The 13397-nt window shown below is 36.7% G+C and overlaps 1 protein-coding gene across 6 annotated transcripts; it reads left to right on the plus strand.

Moving 5' to 3' along the window:
* Positions 1 to 93: 93 nt before the first annotated feature.
* On the plus strand, positions 94 to 13251 carry LOC122628020 (protein tramtrack, beta isoform-like). 6 transcript variants are annotated; one of them, XM_043809808.1, is made up of 7 exons: positions 94 to 3311; positions 3986 to 4129; positions 4244 to 4496; positions 4602 to 4751; positions 9937 to 10208; positions 10280 to 10630; positions 10727 to 13251. In XM_043809808.1, exons 2-7 carry the CDS (start codon positions 4004 to 4006, stop codon positions 11354 to 11356), a joined length of 1782 nt encoding a protein of 593 aa, XP_043665743.1. In that variant the 5' UTR covers positions 94 to 3311; positions 3986 to 4003; the 3' UTR covers positions 11357 to 13251. The 6 variants fall into 6 exon arrangements, with proteins under 6 accessions (XP_043665743.1, XP_043665745.1, XP_043665749.1 ...); XM_043809810.1 differs by lacking the exon at positions 94 to 3311 and having other exon boundaries at positions 4017 to 4129; positions 4263 to 4496; XM_043809813.1 differs by lacking the exons at positions 94 to 3311; positions 3986 to 4129; positions 4244 to 4496; positions 4602 to 4751 and adding exons at positions 5039 to 5793; positions 7811 to 7926; positions 8883 to 9780.
* Positions 13252 to 13397: the final 146 nt, after the last annotated feature.

The raw sequence follows: 13397 nt of genomic DNA on the forward strand, positions 1-13397 counted from the left end.
CTGCTGCTGCTACTACTACTACTACTACTACTACTACTACTACTACTACTACTACTACTACTATTACTACTACTCTACTACACTACTATACTACTACTACTATTACTACCACTACTACTATTCTACAACTACTATCACACTATTATTGCTATTACTATTACTACTACTAACATTAATATCGTCCAATCTCCCAAATTGTGTAATAACGGTCGACGTACATACGTGCAATTATTTTCAAGTAGATATAATGATAAATACCCCGCTATATACCAAATCTTTAAGCATTAGCGTCGTGAATTAACAAAATTCATTGTTAATGTTGATGTTTTACGGGACAACGTCAATTCTGCAAGAATATCACTTGATAGCAACAACAACAACAATAACAACAACGACGACGACGACGACGACGACATTTACTTCTTATTAAAATAGACACATTTAGAGTAGATTTTCACGCGTAGTAGACTCCGATGTCAACTACAAAAAAAAAAAAAGAGCGAAAAAAATAAAAAGAATAGGAATAAAAGAAGCAAACGGCACACGTTATGGTAGATCATACGGGGAACATGCATTTGTCATGTTCTTATATTGTCGGTATCTGACATTCTTTTCTTTTACTCTGTGACGTAAGATACCTAGGTAGATATTTTGCTACATCCATATGACGTAATGTGATAACGCGTCGTAAGGCATCGTCGCTATGATTTAGAATAATTCTTAGAAAAGAAGTCCTTGAGTCCTCCGTAATGCATTGGCGCATACGATGAATTATAACGATATATAAAATGGCGATATACATACATATAACGAAATGGTAAAAATAACCTACATATACATATGGAAGCTAGAGTATTTCGTCTTTTCGAGAACTGCCAGAGTTTTGCTAAAGAACTTTGGACGAAATTAATGCATTTTATCCAAAAAAAAAAAAAAATAAATAAATAAATAAATAAATAAAAAAGAGAGAGAGAAGAGGTTAGAGGGGAAAACATAAGTAATGGCGGCAGATCGCTTGGAGATGTTCTTTTGAAAAGAATGTGCGCGCTAGGTAGAAATATTCTTTGATATAAAATATCTCTACGTATCTTACAAATTTTATTGTCACGATATTCAAGATTCGGTAAACCAAGGGAAAAAGATGGGCGGAGAAGGGGTACGGTAAAACACAAAAAAATACAAAGGAAGAAAAGAAGATAAAAGAAAACCAAAATAGAAATTTTGAAGGCATCGGCAACTTTACGTCTATCTTCCATTTATCTACATACATGAATCGTAAAGAGAAGAACAAATAGGATTAATATATTTGTAGTTGAAGTGCAAGCGTAACACAAGTGCGATACACATAAATATTTATTGATTATTGATCTTAATAATTGTACTATGATTACTATTATTATATTATGTCTATTATTATGATTATTTAATAAGAAAATGACGTCTTTCTACTATGACTGCTTCCCACGTTTCAACGTATACATTAGGTTCATTCATGTACTTGTACTTTCAAATCCATACAATCGTAATGTAATACTATTTCGCTTTAAATGATACATGGATTTTACTTTTGATTCAGCTTTGCGGTCTATATAAAATTCATTGCTCCGTTAATATTTTCTAACAAGATACGTCGAACGTTGACAAGATCTGTTCGAATAAAAAAAAAAAAAAAAAAAAAAAAAAAAAAAAAAAAAAGAGAAAAAAAGAAAAAAGAAAAAATAAAATAAAACCAAAAGAAAGAAAGAAAGAAAGAAAGAAAGAAAAAAAGAAAAATCTATTTGTATCATTATTGCGATTTCGTAGGTTGAAATATAAATATGTCGAACGAAAACGCTTTAAAAGAACTTCTAAAAGGAAACGTCTAAAGGATTTATACGGTCGGGCATTTTTTAAAGAATTGTTATATATCCACTAATTGCTTTTATGCTCCTATTAAACGAAAATAAAGAATTAAATTAATAGATACGAATATGACGATAATTATGTTAAGCGTTAAAAAAATCATTATAACGTTATCACATTTTTCGACGCAGTATCTAATTTGCCAGGTATTTCTTTCTCTTTTTTTTCTAATTTCTTTTTCTTTTTTTTTTTTTTTTTTATCATCTCACCTTACGAGCTATGCATTTAAATTAATGAAAGCCCATAGAAATTGTTTTATATTTTTACAATAGTAATCGTAGCTTATCGGTTCTGTGCCACGCGTTGCCTGTGCCTTTAAGATAAGAAAGCTGCGAATATTATTTAATCTCATTATTGAATTTGATTTAATAATCCTTAGAATAAATATAATAATAATAATAATAATAATAATAATAAGAATAATAATAATAAGAATAATAAAAATAATAATAAAAGAAACAAAAAACAAAGAGAAAGAAAGAAAAGCAATTTGTTATCTAAGTCAGAATGGGCTTCCCTTAATTATTATTTTCAAGTTCTTACCGTTGAAATGCTGCCAAGATGCGACAAAAAGGGAAATGCTTGAAACGAATGAAAGGGGGGTGGGAAGATTAGAAAGAGAAGATAGATAGGATAGACTCGATCGGAAATATATAAAAAGTTATCTAGCGATGTAAGGTAACGTATAAATAATTAATTAGCCAGCGCCGGGAACGAAGGAAAGGTAGCGCTAACGAAGGTGAACACCTGCACGTCTGTATTGTTATCTGATCACACAAAGCATACAAAGAAAGAACGAAGAGAAAAAAAAACAGCAACAACAAACAATATTTAATATAATTGACGATTTCATTAATATTGTACCGTACTATTATAAATTACGTTGAAAACGATGAAAAAAAAAGGGAAGATTACGATTATCTAAAGACCTATCCAAACTACCTTGTGACTTCCTTCCTTGTAAAATTTTTATAACAATGTCATGTTCTTTTTCATCGGAAAATGTCTTGCGATTTTTTGGAATATTGCAAAGAAAGGAAAAAACGGAAATTGCTATATTCTACAAGAATAAGGATTATCTTGTACATTTGACATTGACCAGTACCGTTTATCGATTGGCACGAAACGGGGTGCCATGTTTGCGAGGCGCCACACACGCGGTAGGCCTCTCTTTCATTGCAGGCCAACGGTTCTCGTTGTCCATTCGTGTAACCTAACGTTACATCGGTGCATCTCGTTTAGTCTCATAAACGTCGAAGATAAATGATTTTTTAATCTCGCCGATCTCGACGGTTTCATCATCGAAAAAAATCTAATCGATACACCATACTTATCGGCAGTTCTCGACCCAAACGAAAACTGAGTGCTCTTGAAGCCCGTTCGAACAACGAACTTCTTTCTTAATTCACGTAAGCTTGATGTTATTATAAAAAATAAATAAACAATCAAGAAAACAAATGTTACTGTTCGATTAACGATTTATCGTAGTAAGTTTGTATATTTGGATATATATTAAAGTTAATGATGTTTTTTTTTTTCTTTTTTTTTTTAGCAGCTTGTTGATGTTCGAAGATTGTATTCAGTTTTATTATTATTGTTATTGTTATTGTTATTGTTAGTGTTATTGTTATTGTTATTTTTATTATTATTATTATATGCATTTTGAAATGAAAATCATCGAATCAAAGATGCACGTGTTAAGTCTTAAAAAAAAAAAAATATATCGAAGAACGGGTTCTTTGATCATACATGCGTCAAAGTTTGCATCTCTCATACGTTAAGAAATATATTTTTGACGATCTTCCTCAGAAAGCCAGCCGATCATATCAAGTCACGTGCACGCGCGCGCGACCTCAGAAATCGTATCAAAAGCCAACCATCTGTCCATCGAAGTTATTTTAAGACCGTAGAATACGTGGAAATGTTCTCGATGAATTTCATACTGACCGAAACTTTGATTTTCTCACTGCAAATAATGTCATCGTCCAAATTTATTATCTTCTTATAGGGCATTATATGAATAAAAGTAGTCAAACGTTTTCGATACAATCCAACGTTTTTACACCAGCATCTTTCGTTGCAGATAATACGTTTAAAAATAATGTCACGAAAAAAGCAATCGTCTTCGGACGATCGTTCGATGAAAAAAGATCAAGATGACTTGAGTGGTTCCGTGGTAGCCTCACTGGAGCGCGAAAATTTAAACGAGGACGATTCCGTTCCCGAGGTAATTAAAGTTTGATTACAATTATCGTCTGTAAATGAAATAATCTCTTGCGTTATAGAGGTATATTTGGTACGTTTGCTTGCTTTTTTTATACAACTAAAAATTTTTTAACAGATCGTTTTATCGAACAAAGGTGGTCCAAAATTGATTCACAATGGTTACATGTACACGATGCACAAAAAACAGCCGCAACATATCCGTTGGAGATGCGTCGGTAGAACGACCTATTGCAGGGGAAGTCTCATAACAACAGAAAATTGTACGAAGCCGCGAATAAGAATGGAACATAATCATAAACCGGATTTCGCAGCTGCTCAAGTAGCAAGAAAACGTTATCTGGCACTTGGGAAACCACGTGTATTGATGAGTGAGTTATTAACGTTTATTTCGTTTAATCATTAGATATATTAAGTTTGTAAGTGTTCCTGTCTGTATGGATATACTATTATTCATAAGATAATGTTCTTGAAAGTGTCGTCTGAAGAAAGAGGAAACATTCATCAACCATTCGATGGGACGGAATCCGTCGCAATCTTATCTAGAAGAAGAACAGACGAAGTCGATAAATGTAAAAACCATGACGATCGTCAGCGATGGGAGAAGCGTACAGCTGTACGAAAAAGTAAGTATTCTGATATTACTCGATATTATTCAACAGAAATATATACAAAGACATTCCCTATTTCGAATTTTGTCAATTATCTATCGTACGGTAATGAACAATCCCACGATAGAATCGTATTCGAACATTTTTCAAGTTTACGCGCCACGTAAGACGCGTGGACGTAGTACAAAAGAATCGTTCGTCGTCGTTTGCAAAAGATGGCGTCCCCCACAAAAGTAACCTGCTCGATCTTTAGAAAGCATGCTTTTGATGGAGGGCAGAGGGGAGAAGAAGAAAGGGCGAGAAGAGAGGTGATAGTTGGAGGGAGAAGAGAAAGGATAGGAATGGTGGGAGAGGGTTTAAGAGGAAGCAAGGGTCTAACGAAAAGACAGAGGGTCGGTAGGCGATCGATGAGAAGATACGACGTTGCGATATGAGAATTGGCGCGCGAAGTACCGAAGGAACGCCGGCCGGCTGGCAAATTCGGCTCGGGTCGACTTCGCTCGGTCGTGTTCGGTTCGGTTCGGTTCGATTCGGTTCGGTTCGGTTCGGCTCGGTTCGGCTCGACTCGACTCGGTACTTGCGATTGGCCGATGATAGACGAGGCGATCAGCTCGGTTAGTAGGTGAGCGCGCACTCAAGAGACGCGCGACAGGAGGCAACCTAGTAGGCAGCAGAAAACACAGGCTAGCTAGCGAGGAAGGAATCAAGTTAGGTAGCTAGGCAGGCAGGCAGGCAGGCTGGCACACACAAGAGAGCGCGAGGCGACACACGGGACGCGGACGGATAATATGCGTCGACGACCGGCGGCGCCGTCGCACATGCGCGCCCCGACGCGCCCCTGTGTTCGTCCACCGATTTCGATTTTAGTCACTCCCGGGTTCGGCTTCGGGGAAAATCGTTCCGCTCTCTCGCTCTCTGCGCGTCCGAGGACACCACCCAAGTGCAGGACGCTCTATTCTCGTTTTACGTATCCACTTATTATCTTTCTATCGGCGATATTACGAGAGTTCAACGACGGTGTCCCGCCTTTTCTCACGTCGGGACGACGATTTTCGCGGTATCCTTGCCCGTCTAATCGTACACATAGTTACACACACATATATATATATACATACATACATACGTGCATACATCATCTATATATACGTCCATACATATATCCATATATATATTCATAGTATATTCATACGTACATCCATGCATACATACATACATATATATACATATGTATATATATAGATATACAGATAGATAGATAGATAGATAGATAGATAGATAGACACAGATACGTCCATCTTCTTCATTTTAATCTTCTTCCTCTATACTTTTTTCGTCATCATTCTCCTTTACGTGTGTAAGCAAGAGAGAACGAATTTTACGCAAACGATTTCGGTCGTATAAATACATATATATATATCTCGTTAGACTCGTAACTATCGTCGTGCCGCTGCTTATTTGACGCATCGTCGATGGACGCGAGCCGATCTTATGCGGATTGAAAATATGAGGGAGGAGAAACACAGAGAAAGAAAAAGAAAAAGACAGACAAACAGACAGACAAGGATAGCAAGCGTACCGATTATAAAAAGAATCGCGCGATTCGACCAAAACGAATCCTGGTGCGTGCTTCTCGTGTTATAGAGAGGAGGAAAATAAGATAGAAAAGGAGAGTCGAGGCGGTATCCAAAAATTCTACATCGTATTGTTCCGAGAAAAATAAAACGCGTCCTCGTGAAAACGCGCACGAGGGTCGATAAAATCGTCGCTGCTACCGAACCGGTGCGCGCACTAGTGATTGAACCGGTCGAACAACGACGTCAGTGCCTTTTTCTCTCCTCCTCCTCCTCCCCTCTCCTCCTCCTCCCCTTCCCCTCCTCTTCTTTTCTTCTTCTTCTTCTTCTTCTTCTTCTTCTTCTTCTTCTTCTTCTTCTTCTTCTTCCTCGAATCCCCGCAGGCCTGCCCGCCCGACATTTGGCTTCGTTTTATCTTCTCTCTCGCGGAAATCTTTTTGTATCTTTCTCCGTTTCGACGAGAACGGACAAGAGCCAAACGGCAGCGTGGTGTGTGCCGTGTGTCGTCGCAACGGTTGCCATTTTATAGCCGATCGTGACTTTCATTCGTATACGACCCGCGTGGAGGGAGCGAGAGAAAAGAGATAAAAAGATAGAGATAGATAGATAGATAGATAGAGGGAGGGAGAGAGAGAGAGAGAGAGTAGGTTAGTGCGCGTGGTAGGAAGCGCGAACAAGATAGAACGATGCGAGTGGGTGAGAAGCTGCTTATAGACAAAATGAGTGTGAGAGAGAGAGAGAGAGAAGAAAAAGAAGAAAAGGAAGATCCGCGACAAGGTCTAGCGGGGAGAAGGGAAAATACGTAGCGCGTGCAAATGTGTTCCCCCTTGTACGCCTTAGGACTTCTTCTCGAAATCTTCTTTAAAGCATTTACGTCTATATAACATCTAAAATACACGTAATCTTAGGATAGAATATCGCGTGATACTTTCAAATATCCGAGTAGTACGAGGATGGTCTTTGTTCGAAAGACATCGATTATGGAACTTAACGATATAGCGGGATGGCTATTTCTGATCTACGAGGTTACATATCGGAAAAGAATTCGAAAAGAATTAAAAAAAAAAAGTAATATGTTATATAGAAGGATGATAATCTATTCGGTATCTTGTTAAATTCTTGAAAAACTTTCGACTATCTTACGAGTAGTATACGTAACTGCTTTAGGTACTACGTTTCGAAGAGAAATCGTTAATACACGTTCTCGTCGCCTTGCTTTCTCGGATGGGGGAAGGGGCTATTAAGGGGTAAAAGACGCGCGTTGCTGCACGCTTTATCGGCTCGCCGAGGACGATTATCGTCGTTGGCGCTTTTTTTAGAAGCCTTCGAAGCGAACGACTTCCACGATAGCTTCGAACGACGCTTCTAACGATCGCGACAAATTTCGACATTTTTCACTTTTTAAAATATCCTATCGTAACAACGACAAATTCCGATGATGTTTTTATTTAACGATTCGTATAATACAGATCTGATTTTAAATTATTTTTTGTTTGATAATAGTTTACAATTTTTGAAGGAAGAAGAAGGAGATATTCGCGTGCGCGTTCGTAACCCGCGAAAATCGTTTTAACCGATCGCTTTACATCTTATCTACGTCATCGCATACATTATGGAAGGTATCGTTTGCTTTCCTTGGACTAATGTACGATATCAATGACACGACTTTGCATATATATATATATATAAATATATGGACATACATACATACATACATATGATATATATATATGTATATATGTATATATACATTATATGATATGTATATATGTATATGTGTATGTATATATGTACATATATAGCATCAATTCGTAATTTAGTATGATATCAATAGACAAATATTTGATGAGTAAGTCGATTAAAATATTTCTAATACGTATTACATGTGTTTATTCTTATTTTCTGAATCTGTATAAATTAGAATTATTGTTATTCTAAATGTCAAGGTTTCTCTGAACATTTTGAAGTAGAATAAAAGGTCTAGATTCGATCACTGCCTTGTAATATGTACGTACATATATATAGCATAAAGTGTAGAACGTATAAAGGGATCCCACACAGTGATTGACCTTGACACCAGATAACAAGGTTATGGAAATTTCTCTTTTCGAAAATTCATTCGCATTATTAAACATTCACATTCGACGATGGATTATGTCTTCATGTTATAAAAAATAGATAGATAGAATTTATAGGAACGTATCCAAGATCTTTAAAAGATTTATCGACGAGCATACCGTCTATAAATTCAATAATATTTTAAAAATATTCGTCTGATTTGATCGACAGTCGTCGTTCCGAATGAATTCGCTGGCGCATTGAAATATTCCCTTTATCTTTTTCCTTTATCTTATCTCCGCACACATAATATCAAGGAATAAAGTTACCCTTTCTTGCCGACGTATCGTTCCGAGATTTTTATTCCGCGGGAAGTTGACGACGGTCACGTGACTTCCCTATCGATTTTCAGAAATGTTCTCAATTATTATAAAGGATAATTATAAAAATCAAATCGATCGAACGTAACGTTCGTTCTCTCTCTTACGTATTAACCAAGAACTAATCCGATTTAAAGATATTCACAAGGATTTGAGCTAGCTATCTCAAGATGAAAATGCAATAAATTGTTAAGGAAATCCATTGGAGAAGAGGAAAAAGAATGCAGAAAGACGCACCTACGGCGATAGCGGATGATCGAAAGAGCGAAAAAGTTTAATCGTTGAAAAAAAAGGGAGTTGAAAATAAAAAGAAGACTAGGGAGGGTGGTGAGATAATAAAAAAGGGAGAGAGAGAGAGAGAGAGAGAGAGAGAGAGAGAGAGAGAGAGGGAGAGAGAGAGAGCTGCTGGTGACCCAAACGTAGAATAAGAATAATTCAAGACGGCGAGTACCGGTGCAACTACGACAGGTCGGCTTGTATTGGTGGCCGGTACCGCGGACACCACCAAGCTGACCTCGCACAGAATCATCCAAGAGCAAAAATTGACCGGTCGAGGGGGTGGCGGTGGCGGTGGTGGTGGCGGTGGCGGTGGTGGTGGTGGTGGTGGTGGTGGTGGTGGTGGTGGCGGTGGTGGTGCTAGCACGAGCTCGAACGACGAGCTCGTTGAGTCTGCCAGAAGACTCGAAGGAATAGCGATGAAGCAGGAACCGGAAGACGAGGAGGACTGTTACCTCGAGGACAATGGAATGCCTGCTGCGTCGCCTGCTTCCTCGCCACCCTCTGCTGCTAGCAGGCACACCAATACGACCCACAGGGTAAGATCGCACTCGCGCAGTCTCCGAGCGATGGCCAATCCCAGCGCAGTTTGGGCTCATTTCGACCTCTGTACGAATGACCCATTGCGTGCCCAGTGCCGTATATGCGGTGCCGTTGTTGTCAGGGGTGGCGCAAATCCTCGACAATGCGGCACCACCAATCTCCATCGGCATCTCAGAGTACACCACGGTGGCAGACTCATCGGCAGACGTTATCACGGTAAACAATAGAACCACCTGCTGCAAAAACTAACCACTGATTTCCGACTATTTCACTTCGTCTATCGTTTATATATGTACATATTGCAATAAAATCTTTATAGATATTCCTTCTAGCCGTATATCCTAATTCCTTAATTTTCTTTCTTTTACATAGTTTTACAGTCCAACACACCTGCCTCGCAATCTAACACGACCACCACTAAAACCATCAGAATAGCAGCTCAATCGTTCGTGAGACCACATATTAGGAATATCGCGCCAGCACCATCGCCACAACAACAACAACAGCAACGACAACCAAAGACTCTTGTATTAAAAACTATACCGTTAAAGGTGAAGCAGGTTGCGCCAACGACGATCAAGATGCCACCGAGACAAACTCCACAAGGCGTGCCACAAAATATTGTGCATCAACAACCCACCGAGGTATCCGACAATGAAACGATGTATACGTACGCTGTTTATATCGAACAGATTAAAATGATTCAAAATTTCAGGTTTGTCTAAGGTGGAATAGTTATCACAGTAACATGCAGAATAGTTTCCCATCCCTTCTGGATTCGGAACAATTCGTTGACGTAACCTTAGCTTGCGAAGGACGGTCTCTGAAATGTCACAAGATGATATTATCCTCGTGTAGCGATTATCTGGCAGATTTGTTGCGAGAAAATCCTTGCCAGCATCCTATCATTTTAATGAAAGATCTCAAATTCTGGGAGGTTGAAGCACTGGTCAAATTCATGTATCGCGGTGAAGTTAACGTTGCTCACGACAAATTACCTCAATTATTAAATGCGGCCGAAGCGTTACAGGTTAAAGGATTAGCTGGTCCTAGTCCCTCCTCTCAGGTAACGAATATTTACGCCACAATATAAATATGGGCAACATAAATATGAGTATTTTCAAGCTATGTAATTAAAACTTGGAATACCATTCGTTTACAGAACTCGAAACCACCGATGCTTATACCTCAAACAAAACCGTTAATATCTCAACCAGTAGTGCCACATATCGTACCAGAAACCAAAGAGAACAAGCCTTCCGCTTCTGGCGTTCCTACTCCTTCTAGTCCCAAACGCGCGCAGAAAAGACAACAATCGGAACCTCCTGAGCCACGGCCATTCACAAAAATTCGCTTACAAAGACCTGCCACGCCAACGTCTCCACCTACGACAGTAAAAACTGAACCCTTGGATATACCTCTGAGTCCCACCGAAATATTTCCGGAAAGTAACGAGGATAACTCCAATCCAGTGAATTTTGAAAAGCTTATTAGTTTTCACGAGGAAGATGATCCAGGTGGTGATGATCTCAACGATGAAAACAGAGAAATTAATTTCTGCGAGATACCTGGTCCACCGGATTTGAATGATTGCGAAGATCAAATGGAATTTGTACCTACCGACTTTCTAGAACAAGAACAGGATATTGTTGAAGAATCGGAACCAAGTTGTAATAAAGATAGTAAAGATGACTTAAGCGATCGTAGTTCTGTTGATGCTGGGGAAGGCGATGACGAGCGAGATGGAGAAGAAGAAGAAGATGTATGTTCGAAGGAGAACAAGACAGAGTAAAACAATTTTACCTGTTATCGTTAAGATACAACCGAATGACAATTCGATCGAAAGCGAAAAAATAAATACGTTCGAACAGCGTCATTGATTTTCTGCGAATATTATTGTTAATATTGTTATAAAATTTACAGTAAGTCGATCATAATATTTGTCATCTTTTAAATTGACTTAACATACAAATTCGTACAAAGAAATTTTTCTATGATGACATTATATGGAAAAATATAAACTTTTCTTTTTCTTTTTTTTCTTTTTTTTTCTTTTTATTATTTTTCTTTGGCACAACATTTTCGTTATGTATATATATATGAAGAAAATTTATGTCGATCATTTGCTCTGAAAAAAATATATAAACGTGTTCTATCAATTATCGTGATATTTTCAGAATCGAAGTGCATTATAATAATATCTAACGGAAATGATTATTTATTTTTTTCTTTTTGTTAGACTTGTTTCAAATCTTGTAATCGGAATTTATGCGTTTTTTGTGTGATCTAAGCGTAATCTAGATATTTTAAGAATTAGAAGGATATAATGATATTCCACTTGCTTCCAACTTACATATTAAATCATTGTCTCGTTAATGAACGATAAATCAAAGCTATCGATAGCGAAAACCGTTTGACGACTTTAAACGATACGCCAAAGAATCGAGCGTGATAAGATGAAACATTTTTTTTAAATTATAAAGCTTTCGCGCGAGCTAAATCATTATACTTTTCTATTATCATTTATTTTCATTGTTAGCCCTTATCGGTCGTATATTACCTCTGACGTAACTTCGTAACTTTATCAGTCATATTTAACGTGAGAGGTGACAAGACTGAACAAGTAAAAATCTGCTGATTGCCAAATGTACGCTTTTATCCAAAATACTTGCTTTTAGATTTAAACACTTATACTTTAATAGGCAACACGTTCAATAATACTTCAGTGATCATTTCTTTATATATGTTTGAATAATTTATAATACTATATAATAACAGTGATAATATTTAAAATTTATGAAAATTTCGTAGGTTTGGATTCGAAGTAATTTCGAATATCCGTGCAATCTCTATCTAGATAATATTAAAGATAATCTTTTTAACAAGTTTTTCCTATAAAATTTCACTTTTCTTTTTTTAAATTTTCAAAAGATAGCGTTTTTTAGCAAATTTTTTGAATGCTGCATTTCTGAATCAAAACCAATATATTAATAATAATTTAGAAACAAGTGTAGGTAAAATTTAGGCAAAAATAATGTGTTTTCAATACGAAACACCGAATAAACTTCGACACGTTAAGAACAAGTTATATACAAAACACTCCGATAAGGGTAACGAATATTTTATTTTTTATATTTAATTAAACATAATATACATAGAACATTCTATATAATTATTTATTTTTGAAGATAAGTATTTTCTTCTCTGTTTGATGCACATCGATAAAAACGACATGCTTGGCATTCGATGGAAATGCATTTAAATATCATATGAATTCGTCGAAAATTTATGTATCTTCTTTCGGCGTTAACATTCTATTTGAAAAAGAATCGATGCATTTATACAAATTAGAAATAAATTAAGAATGCATCCGATTATGTGTGAGTAGATTGATCGCATGTCTAAAATATTTTATATTATACCTTCGTTTGAATCTTAGATTCTAGATTGTTGTACACGTTTATTTCACATTTCAAAGATCGTGCATTACCTCTTATTGTAAAAATTCTAATAAATAAGCGAAGAAGATTGTTTTCTTACTCGAAAATAATACCGTATACGTGTTAAAGAGCGGTATCGCGCAAATATTCAATCGATCGCACGATGTCGATTCTATGATTGGAAAGTATATGTACATTGTAATATGTGAAATACTATGTCTTATAAATAAACAGCTATTACAACGTATGGCGAAATAAAGAATTTTTACATTTTTCACTTACCTTCAATGTCAAATCAAAATCGTATGAAATAACATTAATTTTATAAATACGATATTTATTCATTTTAGTTGCATAAATTTCGTAACTGGTTTGATTTATGAACGACCCGAA

This window comes from Vespula pensylvanica, chromosome 3 (genome assembly GCF_014466175.1).
Source record: "Vespula pensylvanica isolate Volc-1 chromosome 3, ASM1446617v1, whole genome shotgun sequence".
NCBI classification, from domain to species: Eukaryota; Metazoa; Arthropoda; class Insecta; order Hymenoptera; family Vespidae; genus Vespula; species Vespula pensylvanica.

What these genes read in the sequence shown, in the direction of transcription:
- LOC122628020 (XM_043809808.1), top strand. Translation starts at nt 4,004, where the DNA reads ATGTCACGAAAAAAGCAATCGTCTTCGGACGATCGTTCGATGAAAAAA. An exon ending in AGGACGATTCCGTTCCCGAG is followed by an intron (nt 4,130 to 4,243) that starts GTAATTAAAGTT and finishes ATTTTTTAACAG; the next exon opens with ATCGTTTTATCGAACAAAGG. An exon ending in GAAACCACGTGTATTGATGA is followed by an intron (nt 4,497 to 4,601) that starts GTGAGTTATTAA and finishes TGTTCTTGAAAG; the next exon opens with TGTCGTCTGAAGAAAGAGGA.